Raw genomic sequence first — 13,902 nt, forward strand, 5'->3', positions numbered from 1 at the left:
CAAGATCTATATCTTCAAATTTGACCCAAATAGGTAACCCCACCCGGCACGTGTATATCAAAATGCATCTCTGGTGCATCGCGTTTACCGTAAAAAATTGATTATCTCGCGCTCCGGCGCTGCGACGCACTCAAAGAATGACCTCAATATATATACTCAACTTCAGCCATGCCTGATACCGGCGATGAGGCTGACTCACGAATCGCCTCAATTGGCCAACAGCGACCACGGTCAGCCCGTTCATCAACCCGTAGCTCACGCGATGGTGATTCCCGACCCGCGAAACGAAGACGGCGCAATCGGTCCCGCGCCGAGGATATGAAAGATATAGTACCTCGCGGTGCATCCTTCAGTGCAACACCGCTTGAAGTTGACCCTGTGGAAGGCTCTAGCTCAGATGTAAAGTCTTCAAGTGATTCCGAACAGTCGGACAAATTGGAGCCTGAGAAGGCAGAACCTGCCAATCCCCATGCCGGTAGTACAGTACCTGCCATTAGCTGGAACCAGGGCAGGAAAAGTGCGATCCGAACTACGCTTGGTAAACGCAAGGCGACAGACGACGCAGCACCGCATTTAGCACCGCCATCAGCACCGCCATTGGCGCCTACGTCTGCCTCCCAACCCGAGATCAAACCCTCCAAAAATGCTTCCTCTTCCTCTTCTTCTCTCCCCTCCACCACCGCTACAACAACAACAAAACCAAAACAATTCGCGGCAGTCAATGCATACTGGAAACCTCAAGACGAATCTGCATCATCCGAGCATAGTGAAGACGAAGAAGATCAGTCGGAACAAGACGACTCCAGTGACCTTGAAGAAGGAGAGGTCAATTCTGACTCTGACAATATGAATTCTGATCCCAACTCCCCGGATCATGAATCTGAATCTGACTCCGACTCTGTGGATTCTGACCCTGACGATTCCATCTTGTTGAATATCGGAACCAAATCAGAGGATGGAAATGAGGATAAATCGCACGATGAGCTTACAGCCGATGGCCCTACTGCCAATGGCATTGCAAATGGCGACACAAACAGAACTCCCGGTAGCTCCTCAGCGCATCTGCAGCGCTCAACGGAAACCAAAGAGCAGGCCTTCCAACGTTTCGCCCAAAAATATCCCGTTGCGCCGACTGTTTTGGCTGATCTTACCGAAGAAGATCGGAAACGACAAGTTGACTTTTGGTACTGGTTCCGAGAAGTCGCCCCAGCTGATTATGGTACACTCCCACCCGGCTGCTTTGAATGTCTGAAGCGTGGTCATCTGAGCGAAGTATGCCCGGACAAGGATGTGAGTTTAATTTCCTCTGCAAGAACTTCGCGCGTATCAAAATTATTAACATATATCTTTCAAGTGCCCTCACTGTGGTCAATGGGGCGAACATACCGCTCTATGGTGTCCCGTCTGGCTACGATGCGAAAAGTGCCGTGAGAGAGGACACTCCGAAGCAGAGTGTACATCCTCGCTTCGGAGCTCGGCTGGAGAAGTCCCTTGCGACATCTGCGGACGTACCGACCATGTGGAGCGTAGATGTTTACGCCGGATACAGTTACCAATGTATGAGCCTGACACCATGACAGGCTCCAACCAGTTCAGAATCTCGATTTCCTGCTCTCACTGTCTGAGCAACAGTCACATTCTCGGCGATTGTCCAAACCGCGTCCAAACTCAGGAGACAGCTTGGATCTCGCTCCGAGGAATCTCTCCTTCCAGAATCATCAATACCAACACCGAGCGCGATCCAGAGCCGCCACGGCCAGTCAACTACCAGGAGGGTCGTGGGAGACCGCAAGGACGACGAGGTGGTTTTAACGCCCGCTCTGACTCGTCTAGTAGTGATGATGTCTTGCCTCTCAGGGCCGCGAGCAACCGAAACCCTCCTCCTCGAGGGAACCCTCGAGGCAGAGGTCGTGGGGCAGCTAACCCCCCCTCCAGCTCGGGGTCGAGGCCGTGGAGGAGCCCGTGGAGCGGCTCAGGGACCTGGGGGACCTGGGGGATCTGGCCGAGGCCGTGGAAATGGCCGCGGAGGGCCGGGAGGTCGTGGAGGACCCCCGGGTGGTCGGGGTCGTGGGGCTCCTCGTGGAGGGCCTCGTGGCGGGCCTCGTGGCGGTGGTCGACGCGGCAATTAGCCCATCGAGGCCAGTCACCCAGTAACGACCCGGCCATGAATTTCTTTTTCATTTTCAAATTTATTTCTACCTAGCCTCGTGCCAGTGTACTTGTGTGTGTATTTACACCGCCTGCTAGGAATTCAAAATTTCCAAAACTTATTCAATTCTCCTATTCATCTTGTAGACAGATGCCCACATAGCAAATACTCCCTCAACGACAACCAAAATTGAAACTTGAACTTGAAGTCACATACATAGAGACATATGATCAATGTCCGTGCGTCTCTTCACATCGGTCTCCAACGAATCCCTTCTCAAGAATATTAATCAAATCATCCAATCTGCTGATACAAAGATCTGTATGCGGATGTGCCTTCAAATGGATATTTTTCTCATTCAAAATTAGCACAGTCGCCGCACCAGCCTTATGGCCTGATGTCATATCGTCGATACTATCTCCAACCTAAACAAAGCAGTTAGTATTGGACTCAAAGGACAATGATTCATTCAATCACCCACCATAATCAGATTCTCTGCACGATTCATCAAGCCCCATTCTTGAGCGATATGCAGAATACCTGCAGGATCAGGCTTGGGAATCACATTTGGTGTATCCCGAGTAATGATGGGTAGGAAAGAGTGTTCAGGAAGCCAGTTTTGTAGAAGGTATTTGACAGGGGTCCTGTGGTCAGTCAATATAGACAAAAAGAAGCATTTGCTAGCAGGTCACATACTCAAAGTTCCGTGTGCATAGAGCGCGCTTCAACCCTCTAGACTGGAGGTACTCCATCAACTGCACAAGACCAGGTTGTGGCTGTTGATCTATCATGGCGCGTCGTTCGACGGCCTGAATTTTTGCGACTGCTGTGGCACGATCTTCCACAGGGAGACTGTTAATGTGATGGAGAATATCCATTGAGCGGTCTATCCCTAGTGCATCTCTATACAAGATGAAAGTTATTTTCTGGGTTTTCATTTACGGTGCTAGCAGAATGGTTTCTATGTATAGGACTTACCTCATTTCGGTGAACATGTGGTGCTGTGGAAGACTATATACAGTATTAGTGAGTAGACTATAGCTTGAAGCTTATCGCGAAAGTCAAGAGTTGCATTCCATTTCTCGCCACAGCGGGAATGAACTCCAAAGCCCACGAAGCTGAGATATCGGGAGTAAATTCCAATATCATCAGGACACACTGGGCGAGAATATGAAATTGTAATAGCCTGTAAGAATGGACTTACCATAATGTCCCATCGACATCGAAGACAATGCCCTTTAGTGGGGGTGCATCCGATTGTATGGTGGAGTCGAGAGGTGCGAATCTCCGTGGGCGCATATCATGGCAATCTACTGCGCGGCCAGCCATAGTGGATAAAGGTATTCGGTGAAGAGCTGTTAGACGAGGTTTCATGAGTCAACTTGAAGGAGTGTTGTGAATTGGAGGTGAGCCGAGGTGATGAACCAAGATCGACTCCGCGGGGAACCGATATCTGTTTCTCCACTGATATCTCTCACAGAGGCCATGTTGCAAGTTTCATCCCTGCACCCACCCCAAGTTCTACTGGATGCTACGATTACAAATTTTGATCATCTTGCTATAGCACTGTGGCTGTTGACGCCATGAATTATGCCATGGACCAAGGAATGACTTCAAACAATACGCTTCATGGGCACTCTACACCTTCACCTGATAACGAGTGCCTTTCCTCTGATAGCTATATTCTTTACTCTGAAACCAGCCATTATCGAATGAAATTTTCTATCAGTCTGAACTCCCAAGGATGCCTCAGCCGCTCATATTGTTCGCGACAACCATAGTCGCTATGGAAGCACAGCGATGTGATGGTCCTCACGAAAGTTTGGATTATACGAGTTTTAGATTTCAAACATTGAAACAACTTTCAATTCCAAGGTTGAAAACATTCTCTATTTGATGTTCATATCTCGTTCAATCTCCGGTAATATTCGGTAAACGCGAATGCTCTGCACAATGATCATAATGACCGCACAGTAGATGAAGCTCGGGCAGTATCGACTGCACATTTGCTCGTCGAGGCATTTATCGCAGAACATCCCATAGATCCCAATGAACGCGGAAAAGTTTTGCATAAAACTAGGATAGTTGAGTCTCAGCTGTGTTATCATTTGGGCTGAATAGGGTTGCGTACATTAGGATTTTATCAACAGATAGACTACCGCGAGCTCTGGAAGGATTTGGCTGATTGCTTGTTTCCGATATGATTTTTGCTGATTCCACAGGGGAGTCAATATTTGAGGATGGCAGGGCTGAGTCCATTTTGGATGTTCGAAGATTATACAGTCAATTCCAAGTTTAGAGAGAAATAAGCAGTGTAGCCCTAAGATTCTCGGACGGTATAGTAGAGGAGGAGTTGAGACTAATGGAATATTGGAATATTGAAAGGAGAGACATTACCACGGAGATGAAGCAACAGTCTGCGCCTTGTACTGGTTCAAACCTCGCTTATACCATATTTGGACTACGCTAGTCATAAACATTTTGAGCGAGTTCAAGTTTGAATGCCATGCAAATTAATAATGAGTCTTATGACTCGGTAATAGTCGATTTTGATACTTCATTTGTCTCCTATTCTGGGGCAGATTGACCAACGTTGTTCTGCATACAAGGTATTCAATCTGTAGTTATAGTCGACTCAACAGAATGAGCAGGTCGTCGAGAAAAAAAAATCATGTCAGGGGTAGACCCACCATTAAGGTGCTTTAGCGTCAAGTTGGCGTATTTCGGATGGATCATGGTCCGGGTAATGGTTCTTTGCTGGTCAAGTCTGATAGACACTTAACAAACTATAGGAGATTTGAATCATGATTTAGCATGATTTGACTAGTATTGAATAGTAGTGATTTTTGAGTGTATGACCCATTGTTTTGCGGCTCAGGCTGCAAATCTCAAAACTTGAAGTATTCCCCTCTATCAACTCGTTCAATTCTACTACCTAGAAGAGTTGAATTAGAATATGAATTCTCAAGCTCTCAACTTCCTAAAACTAGTGGAAAATCATGTATAGATCCATAGTCACCTGATTCTCCGTCATGGACACCATCGCTCCTTCTCTATACTACCAGAATCTACAGGAAACTACTATCTCTGCGTGTAAAATCATTCTCGACATGGATCAATCCACTTTCAAAATCATCAGACTATCTCTGTCGGTGCTCTTTGATTCTCAAAATGCCTTTGGTGGTCTACAAAAGGGCGAACCGTACCCACGCCAACCTCCCCATCACTCTAACAACCACCATCGCCCTCATCTTTGCCCTACTCTACCTGCAAGTCCTCTATGCCATATCCTACTTCGCCCGTCCATTTTGGTCTTCATCCCGAGAATTTCCACCTTATAGGCATAATATCGAAGCCTGGGAGAAACGAATCATTGACCTCATCCTCACTATCGTCCCTTTCTCGAATTACCGTTCACCAAACCCATCAAGCGTCCTCCATCCAGATGGATTAGGCCATAGAGCCCAAGTCACTTCCTATGCATCCAGCACCCATGTGGCCATCGATGGTTTTCCAGGAGTGCCTCAGAAAGCAGTTGCCGCAGCATACACATCTGGGCCCCCAATGCCACAGTGCTACCCAGAGACAGCGATTGAGCGCATGACACCAACACAGGCGCATGCGCACCGAAGTGATCTCAAGCTCGGGAACGCCAGTACAACCGGCTCAGTTATAACGAAGCCCAGCGCTGTGATAGACCGATACGGCAAAAATGGGATCTCAACCTACGACAGCGTCAAAGTGACACCGGCAAAATCACCGCCAGATGGCCGTGTGCGGATCTCTGGAATCTCAGACCTAAGCCAAACACCTTTACTTGCCTCGCATGGTCATACGAACTCCCATTCTTCTCAGCCTCAGGCTCAGTCCCTGGCTACACGATCTACTCAATCTCTGCATCGACATCATCATCATCACCATGATCCAGAGCAGAACAATCATGCGGCGCAAAGTATCGAGGAACGAGATGAGGAGAATGATCCCTCGTTCAAGCCTCTTCATCAGGTTCATAATCTGAATGCTTTCTTCCGACCCTCGTATACAGCTTCTCTATCCTATCTTCCGAGTACGCCTCGGCCAAGTCAGAAATCCCCGGTTAATTCGTTGGATGGTCCGCATGACCTTGGGTCTGCGGTGCAGTCTATTATGACGGCGAAGTCGGATCTGGATAATGACAATGAATCGGGTACGAGCTCTGGGGACGGAGATGGAAAAGAGGATGGATTGAAAATGAAGCGTGCGACGAAATGTCATTCTACCGAGAGTTATCCTGGTAAGTTTCCTGTTAGTGAGGGTATGGAGTTTAGTTCCCTTGCTACAGCTGAGTATGCGTTTCGGGAGAGGGGGACTGTTACTGTGAGACCTTTTTCCGATTATTAGACTGTTGATTTTGATTGATTGATTTGGTTTTGTATTCTGATTGGGATGAGTCTCTGGTTCAGGGCCAGCGCCAGTATCATGAGGGTTGGTTGACGGTTGTGGAACATACATTATTCTTTCTTGAGGTGGGCTTGGAGTTTTTGGTTTGAGTTTCATGTTTTCTATGCTGTTACAAGTTGTGAGCTACCTTATTTATACTAATTCTGTGGATACGGGTTCCTCTCCTTATAGAATCGACTCTATACTGCTTGTCACTTTACGATGAACCTTGGAATACAGGACCGTTCTATAAGCGAGCACCGGAATTTTCTAGTATCAGACTAGTATAGACTACATTACTTGAGATGAAAAGGTTCGAGAAACTTGAAGGTTCACATATTGAATCATTATCGATGAATATGTAGCACCGAATAGGCGTAGACACCACCACACCAAACTATCTACACATCCCCACAAAAAAAAGGCTACAAGAAGCTCAAGGAAAGATAGAAGCCATGCCCAAGAAATGAGACAAAAAGTAACAAATCAAGAAGCGAAAGCCAACAAAGAAAACATACAGGCTGCCCCACCCATCATCATAAAGCCTATGGACATTAGAACAAAAAGAAACCAGACAAAAAAAGACATATTTTGCAACGCAGATGGCTCGTAGATGGGAGAGGATGAGGTAAAAGGCGGGTCGTCACTTTCGTAATAGGCGCGCACGCCGAAAACTCGTCATAGAATAAAGAAATAGAAAACAAAAAAAATAATAAAAAAACTCGCTAGACACAAATACAACCCGGGGTATCATAACGCTGAATCAATATTCGTCGTCATAGTCGATTTGCATCGGACTGCCTCGGTAGCGGGTACGCTTGACGTTGCTGGGGCTGTAGGAGCCGCCGGAGGTCAGGGGGCGAGGGCCTGTTGGTTTACGGGTAGGTGGTGAGCGGATAGTAGACGCCTGAGAAGATGTTAGTTTGGATAATGATTTGAAGCATGATGGATGCAACTTACGTGTGAGGGAACACGGTCGACATAGGACTGACTCTCGTCTTCAGCAACCTTGGGTGGTCGCTCAGGAATTAAGGGACCATCATCCTTGACCTTTGGAGGTCGAGGAGGACCGGCAGCACGGGAACTGCTCTCGGAGTATCCAGCATCAGAGATGGGGGAAAGGCGGCTACCAGCGCTGTAGCGGTTGGCGGGCTGCACAACTGGCAAACTGGGGTTAGAACCCCATTGCTCGGATGTGGGAGAGTCAGTGGCTCCATAGGTCTGAGCTTGAGTCTCAAGGGCTGACTGGTAACGTCCGGTTGGACCCTGTCGGGGCTGAGGATGTTGGATCTCGAGACTACCACGGTGAGCGCGGTACTTTGGGGCCTCGGAGACCTGGGAGGGCACCAATGGGGATGGAGGACGGTTTTCTTGCTGTTCGTCCAGGCTGTAGTGGGAGCGGATGCGATCATCACCCTCGGGATCATAGTAATCGGCAGCTTTGTATGGACCATGTGGTGCCAGATCAGATCCGGATCGAGAGTGGCTCTCAGAGTAAGGTCGCTCCTTTCGGCCAGGCTGAATGCTGTTGCGGATGTTGTCACCCATGGAAGAAGCGGTAGTCTTAGACCAGCGAGAGATCTTGGGGAAGATTGATGAGCTGCTCGACTTGTGCTTGCGAGCTTTCTCAGCCTTGTCAGCGGACGCCTTGGGAGTGGTCTCGTTGCTGCGGGTGCCCGAAGCCAATGGCTTGCGGGGAGGCGTAGCAAGAGGCAAAGATCCAGATCGTTCGTGACGGGATGGCTCTTGCACAGGGAGGTGTGCAGTCAAGTAGGTATCACCCTCATCAAGCACATCATCATCGTCCTCATCCTCTTCAGGGACAGTGCTCACGCGCTGATCACCGGTAGGCTGGCGAGATGGGCTCATGAAAGGAGAGTGACCACCATTTTGGCCATTGGCATCAAACGAAGTTGCGTCGACACTGCCAGCTCGGGGAGCTGCGCGAGGACTATCGATGTCCCGACCTTCTCGCAGAGCCTCAACTTCATCAAGCAACTGTTCCAGCATACCTTCAATCTTGGCAAGGTCATTGCCGGACTTCATGCTCAGACCCTTGAGGGCACGCTTGAAGATGTTCTTGCGCTTCGATTGCAGATCCTCCTCGTCTTCCAGGTTCAACTGGCGGGCGCGAGATCCACTTGGAGGCAGTGGGCGAGGTCCACCAAGAGCCTTTTGAGTGCGCTCGTGATGCTTGACATTGGAGTCCATGAGGAGCTCATCTTGCTGGGCAATGAACTTCTTCATCTCGTCGAAGGAGTTGCGCATCTCGGCAGCGCTACGAACCAAGGTGACGAGCATCTCAGTGTCGCGGGCATTGCGTTGAGCATCGCGAACAGTGAGGTGATCCATAAGAGCGACAATATCTTTAGATTTGATTCTCTCAATTCCGTGACCAGTAGCACTGTCATAGAGAGGAGAGCCAACTCCATGGGAGTACCCGCTGAAATCACGCTGGTGACCAGGAGAGAAGGATTCCGCATCCACAGGACTTTCGAAAGCGGGTGCAGGTGCAAGGCCACGGCTTCCTTGCTTGGGAGTGCCAACGCTTGGAGACATGGGGTTCGCAGCTGAGACATACCCTTCATCTTTCGCTCCTGGAGGAGTGCCAAAGAGCTGCTGAGAGTGCTGGTCGGGATAGTATTCGTCACCACCGAAGATGTTCTTGGCAGTCTCATAGTACTCGGCATCGAGGTTGTGAGGTCGCACAGAACCCATGTCCTTGGCTCCACCAGTCTGATCAGCAGAGTCGTAGAATGCAGCCTGGCCAGCAGGCGGGGTTCGTGAATCATATCCCCAATGGTCTACACCTGATTGGGGCACGCCACCAATCGGACCTTGAATGATGGAGGGGTTGGTGTTGATCTCAGACTCGGATTCCGCCTCGCTGTGGTGATCAGCCTCGGGGAGAGGGCTCTCAATACCACGAGTACCGGCAGCCGCCATAGCAGCTTCTTCTTCAAGGTCCTCAATTGACTGTGTCACACTTTGAGGAGGTGAACTAACACCCATGCGACGTGTGAAAGAGGTCTCATCAGGACTGGAAGCATCCTGGCGGTGCTTCAGAGGACTTCCACGGAAAGGCTCAGTGGTAGGCTTCTCAGGGCTCCGGCTTCTCGAGCGTGGAGAAAGGTCAGTCTGCGAACGGTTGGCAGAATTGTTGGACTGAGTGTCAAGAATGGAAGGATCCATCAAGGAGGCCACAGCAGATTCAATACCCATAACTTGCCCATGGTGGACGATCTGAGGATTAGCAGCAATGGCGGGCACCACATGCTGACCCTCCTTGATTCTGTCCATGAAGTCCAGTTCGCTTTCCTCTCCGAGGAAGGAACCATCCAATCTGGACTCCTCCTCATGTCCGTAGAAACCTTCTTCGGCAGAGACTTGGCGTGATTGCTCATATCCAAGCTCAAGACCCTCTTCGCCCTGGATGGAGAGTCGGCTTTGACTGTGAGGACTGACTCCGTCTTGACGGGTGGACCTGGCAAGGTTTGTGCTGGGGGCCGAGGACAAAGTTTCGATTGAAAGGCGAGGTTCAAGGTTTTGTTGAAGTTCGGCATGATGCTTGTTCTGGTATTGATCATCATGGGTCTCAGTACGCTCACTGGCAATGCTCTGGATCGGACTGAGTGCACGACCAGCTTCATACTGATCAGTGTATGAATCCTGGAAACCTGGCTGCGCAGCATCGAGCAAGTTGGCCGCCGCCGCCGCAGCAATAGCCCAATCGCTACCACCATCAGTTCCAGGAGACTGGCTCTTGGCTCGGAGATCACGGTCTGAGGCGCTGTGAATAGAGAGATCACGCTGTGATTGATTTGTGTGGTGCATGCCAAGTTCATACCGAGAGTCAAGGGGAGTACGGGTCGGCGTGCGAGAGGTTGGAGAAGGCAGCTGTCGCGGCGAGCCCTGTGAGAATTCTGCTTGAGAAAGCCTCTTGCGCGGGGCGGGACTCTCTGTTCGTTCTGACAACAATGAAGTTCGGGTCAACTCGGAATCCATTGCACTGCGCATAGGCATGGCAGGGACATTGTGTTTCTGGAAAACGAGTTCTGTCTCATTGTATCCCTCAATGCTCTTGTGGGATCCGCTGTCTCTCCGCTCGCTCTGACCGATGCTGGACTGGGAGTCATGGTGTCTGAGAGTTGCTGCTGTCAACGCTGAGCCAACTCGTCCTGCCGCCTGGGCATCACGTAGGCCCTTGCTTTTTTGCCGTCGAAGCTTCTCTTGGTCGCTAAGCTCAGGTCGGCCCCATTTCACCCACGCATTGTCAGATGCATCGCTGCCCTTGCTGGATTTGCGCTCCTTGTTCTGGGGCTGGGTCTGGTTCTGAACCGCAGGTCCTCCGGCAAGTACTATGCCCTCGTCTTTGCTGTCCTTGTTCAAAACCACCTTGGGCTTCATGACATCAGGTGCACTGGCGTGTTTTGACAGACGACGGCCCAATTCATCACGAGAGCTTGCAGAGGAATAGGAAGTTGTCATATCTCGATCGAATTTGGACTTGTTGGATATGGTTTTCTGGTCCTTCTTGAGCTCCTTCAATTCAGGAAGAATGAGTCGGCGAATGGCATCTTCGACAGTCTCCAGCAACTTGGGGTTATTGATAGACGATTTTGAAGCCCCAGAGCGAACCGAATAAGCATCGGATTTGCGATTTGAAGAGACTGCAGAGGTACTGAGCAGACTGGATTCAGGACTGGCAATGTATTCGTCTTCGCCAGAGCCATATCGTTTCCGGCGTGATGAGGATTTGGTCGGCTCTGCCTCCAAATAATCCTTCCCGCCATTCCGGTTTTTGCTTCTGCGACGGCTCCGCTTGCCACTTGATGCCTCCTGAGGCGATCCAGTAAGTTTCTCGGCGACTCGATGAGCGATTCGCTCATGGCTCAGACTGCGGCTGCGTTGTCGAGATGGAGTCTTCAGTAAATTCTTATCTTCACGCTTAGCCCCACGTTCCAAACTTTGGCTCCGTTTCCGCCGGGGACCCGCCGAAGAGCCGCCCTCAAGCATACTATCCGCAGGCATAGTCGAGATATCAGAAGTGGTAGGCATGTATCTTTCGCGCGAAACTGTCGACAGCTCGCTGCCTTGATCGCGATTCATGAATTCGATCTCCACCGGCGGGTGTCGGGACGAATGGCGATGATGGCCCTCGTCCTCGACAGAATTGCTATCACTCAAGCTTTGATCATCGACGTTCGAGTCGACCAGTTGTTTTGATTTGGTGGATGGCGAAGTGACGGAGATGCGACGGGTGTAAGATGGCCGGCGACTCGAGCCAGATTCGGTGATCTGAATATGATCCTTGTTGTCTTTTGACTTTCTCGCCCCCGAGGGAGTAACACGAACTCGGACACTGGGTCGGGAGACGATACCGCTAGAGCCCTTCCCACCCTCAAAGTATTCGATGAGGAGGGAAGTCTGCGAGTCTGGCTGTGAGCGAGACAGTTTGTCGTCCCGGTCCCGATGGCGCCGGGTAGGAATAATGACAGGGCTTCCGTCGTCTGGAATGGAGTACGACGTCTTGTCTGTGCGGCGAGAAAGGTCAGTTGCCAGATCTGTGCCTATTATGCTGCTGCCGACCGTAGTATCGACGAGTGATTCTGTAGGGGCAGGCAGCATGGGTCGGCGGGTATCGACCCCCATGGTTAGGAGTCGAATGTCCCGGTGTGTGTATTTTGTTTATGAAATTTTTTTTTTCTGATCCTTTTCTGATCCCCTTAATCTGATAATCGCATACTCCTAGAGAATGGATCCAGGTGGGTGGGCTGTTTTGGCGGGGCGGCCAGATGATGGTGGTCACTTGTTGATGCTCCGTGCTTTCATTGACACGATAGTGGGGGGAGAGAGAAGGAAGATTGAAGATAGGGTAAAAGGGTAAGATGAGAGGGAATCTCAGAGGAAAGTCAAGCGTACCAGCGCACAGTCACGTTTCTCAAAACGAGTGAGAACAGAGAAAAGGAAAAAACTAGAGTAGGACGAGAAAAGGGAGAGATAGAGAGAAGAAGCAATCGGTTGCTATGTGGACGGAGCGGTTCAGAATAAGTTCATGAGTGAATCCGCTGATCCCTCACATAAGAAGGGGTATTGGGATTTAAGATGATGGAATAGGAATGAGAAAGGGGGGAAAGAATAGGATGAATAGAAGAGGATCACCAGGGATAAGAAGAAATCGATCAAGATGACCCCAGCCTCCAAAAAAAAAAGAAAAAAAAAACCCGATGGCTGGTGAGTTAAAAGAGAGTAACAGTAAAGTACACTACAGGTTACGATAGGCGGTTAACCCAATACAAATTGTACCTGATCACTACGTAAACAAACCCATTGGGCTCCAATTAAGCACTTAACATAAGTGCATAAGTACATACCTGATTATTTCATTATCATTTGAAGTGTTCAATTTCAATTAAATTATTCCATGGAAGATTTACAGATTGCGGTGTAGAAAATGATTACTAGTAAATACAATGAGGTGGCTGGAGAAGAATCTAACTCCGCTAATCCAGAGAGTAACTTCAATCTTTTCACATATCAACTCAACTTCCAACTCTCAATGCAGTAAGGGGACTCATATTGGAGTGGTATAAACTACTTTATACTCAACTTGAATTCTTCCAAAACCAAGATTACTCTGTCCCACAAGAACATACATGTGCCAAAAAGAGAGAAATGGTCGCCCAGACGATGAGGGTGTGATGGAGCCTCGGTGATTGGCCCCCATCCACTGCCAACGCATCATGCGGGTCGGTTTCCCCGAGATTTCGTGGATTTTGAGAATCAGATATTGACCAATCTTACTGTCTATTCAGTACTTTTTTAATTATTATCATAATAAATTTCGGAAACACACATATCACTTGAACCTATCGAATCACTCCTTAATCACTCTAGGCCCTTATGCGCTGATATGGGGCTGCAAGTCACCAAAATTCTCATCAGGACCACTTGCACAGTTGCGGTGGGATTCCTGCACCTCGTACATGAGGCAATCACAATCCTAGGCGGCTATCATTGTGGTCCACCAATCTAAATTGAGAGAAATTAGACATATTATCACTCCTAGAACTCCCAATGGATCACCATCTAGACGGGGACACTACCCGTAGGCCGTGACTGGAATGGCTGGGATGGATGATCCCTTGATAGTACGAGTACATGCATGTATTCTATCTAATTTGAATATGATAGAAGCACTTGAAGTAAGGCTCCACGTGGAGCCGCTGAAGGCAACTTGAACCTTCAGCCTTAGGCCATTGATTTCCACATGGCTGGGAAGTACTAGTATTCCAGATGTCCTTCAAGGGAGTTAACTCAATCTGTACCTACGG

General features: G+C 49.3%; 4 protein-coding genes across 4 annotated transcripts; 2 read left to right on the top strand and 2 right to left on the bottom strand.

The window, feature by feature from the left end:
- Window positions 1-168: 168 nt before the first annotated feature.
- Window positions 169-2,203, top strand: N7483_004387 (zinc knuckle domain protein; the record flags this gene model as incomplete). Its single annotated transcript, XM_057087824.1, has 2 exons — window positions 169-1,290; window positions 1,355-2,203. 2 exons carry the CDS (start codon window positions 169-171, stop codon window positions 2,201-2,203), a joined length of 1,971 nt encoding a protein of 656 aa, XP_056947653.1.
- Window positions 2,204-2,379: 176 nt separating this feature from the next.
- On the bottom strand, window positions 2,380-3,523 carry N7483_004388 (putative haloacid dehalogenase-like hydrolase; the record flags this gene model as incomplete). Its single annotated transcript, XM_057087825.1, has 5 exons — window positions 2,380-2,574; window positions 2,631-2,793; window positions 2,846-3,052; window positions 3,128-3,160; window positions 3,354-3,523. 5 exons carry the CDS (start codon window positions 3,521-3,523, stop codon window positions 2,380-2,382), a joined length of 768 nt encoding a protein of 255 aa, XP_056947654.1.
- A 1,797-nt stretch (window positions 3,524-5,320) lies between these two features.
- Window positions 5,321-6,529, top strand: N7483_004389 (uncharacterized protein; the record flags this gene model as incomplete). The annotated part of the gene is made up of 1 exon (XM_057087826.1): window positions 5,321-6,529. One exon carries the CDS (start codon window positions 5,321-5,323, stop codon window positions 6,527-6,529), a length of 1,209 nt encoding a protein of 402 aa, XP_056947655.1.
- Window positions 6,530-7,331: 802 nt separating this feature from the next.
- On the bottom strand, window positions 7,332-12,220 carry N7483_004390 (uncharacterized protein; the record flags this gene model as incomplete). Its single annotated transcript, XM_057087827.1, has 2 exons — window positions 7,332-7,475; window positions 7,529-12,220. The coding sequence occupies 2 exons, from the start codon at window positions 12,218-12,220 to the stop codon at window positions 7,332-7,334; spliced, it is 4,836 nt and encodes a 1,611-aa protein (XP_056947656.1).
- Window positions 12,221-13,902: the final 1,682 nt, after the last annotated feature.

The sequence above is a fragment of the Penicillium malachiteum genome, assembly GCF_028827825.1.
Source record: "Penicillium malachiteum strain IBT 17515 chromosome Unknown utg000002l:1.0-8849297.0:1.0-8852440.0, whole genome shotgun sequence".
NCBI lineage: Eukaryota > Fungi > Ascomycota > Eurotiomycetes > Eurotiales > Aspergillaceae > Penicillium > Penicillium malachiteum.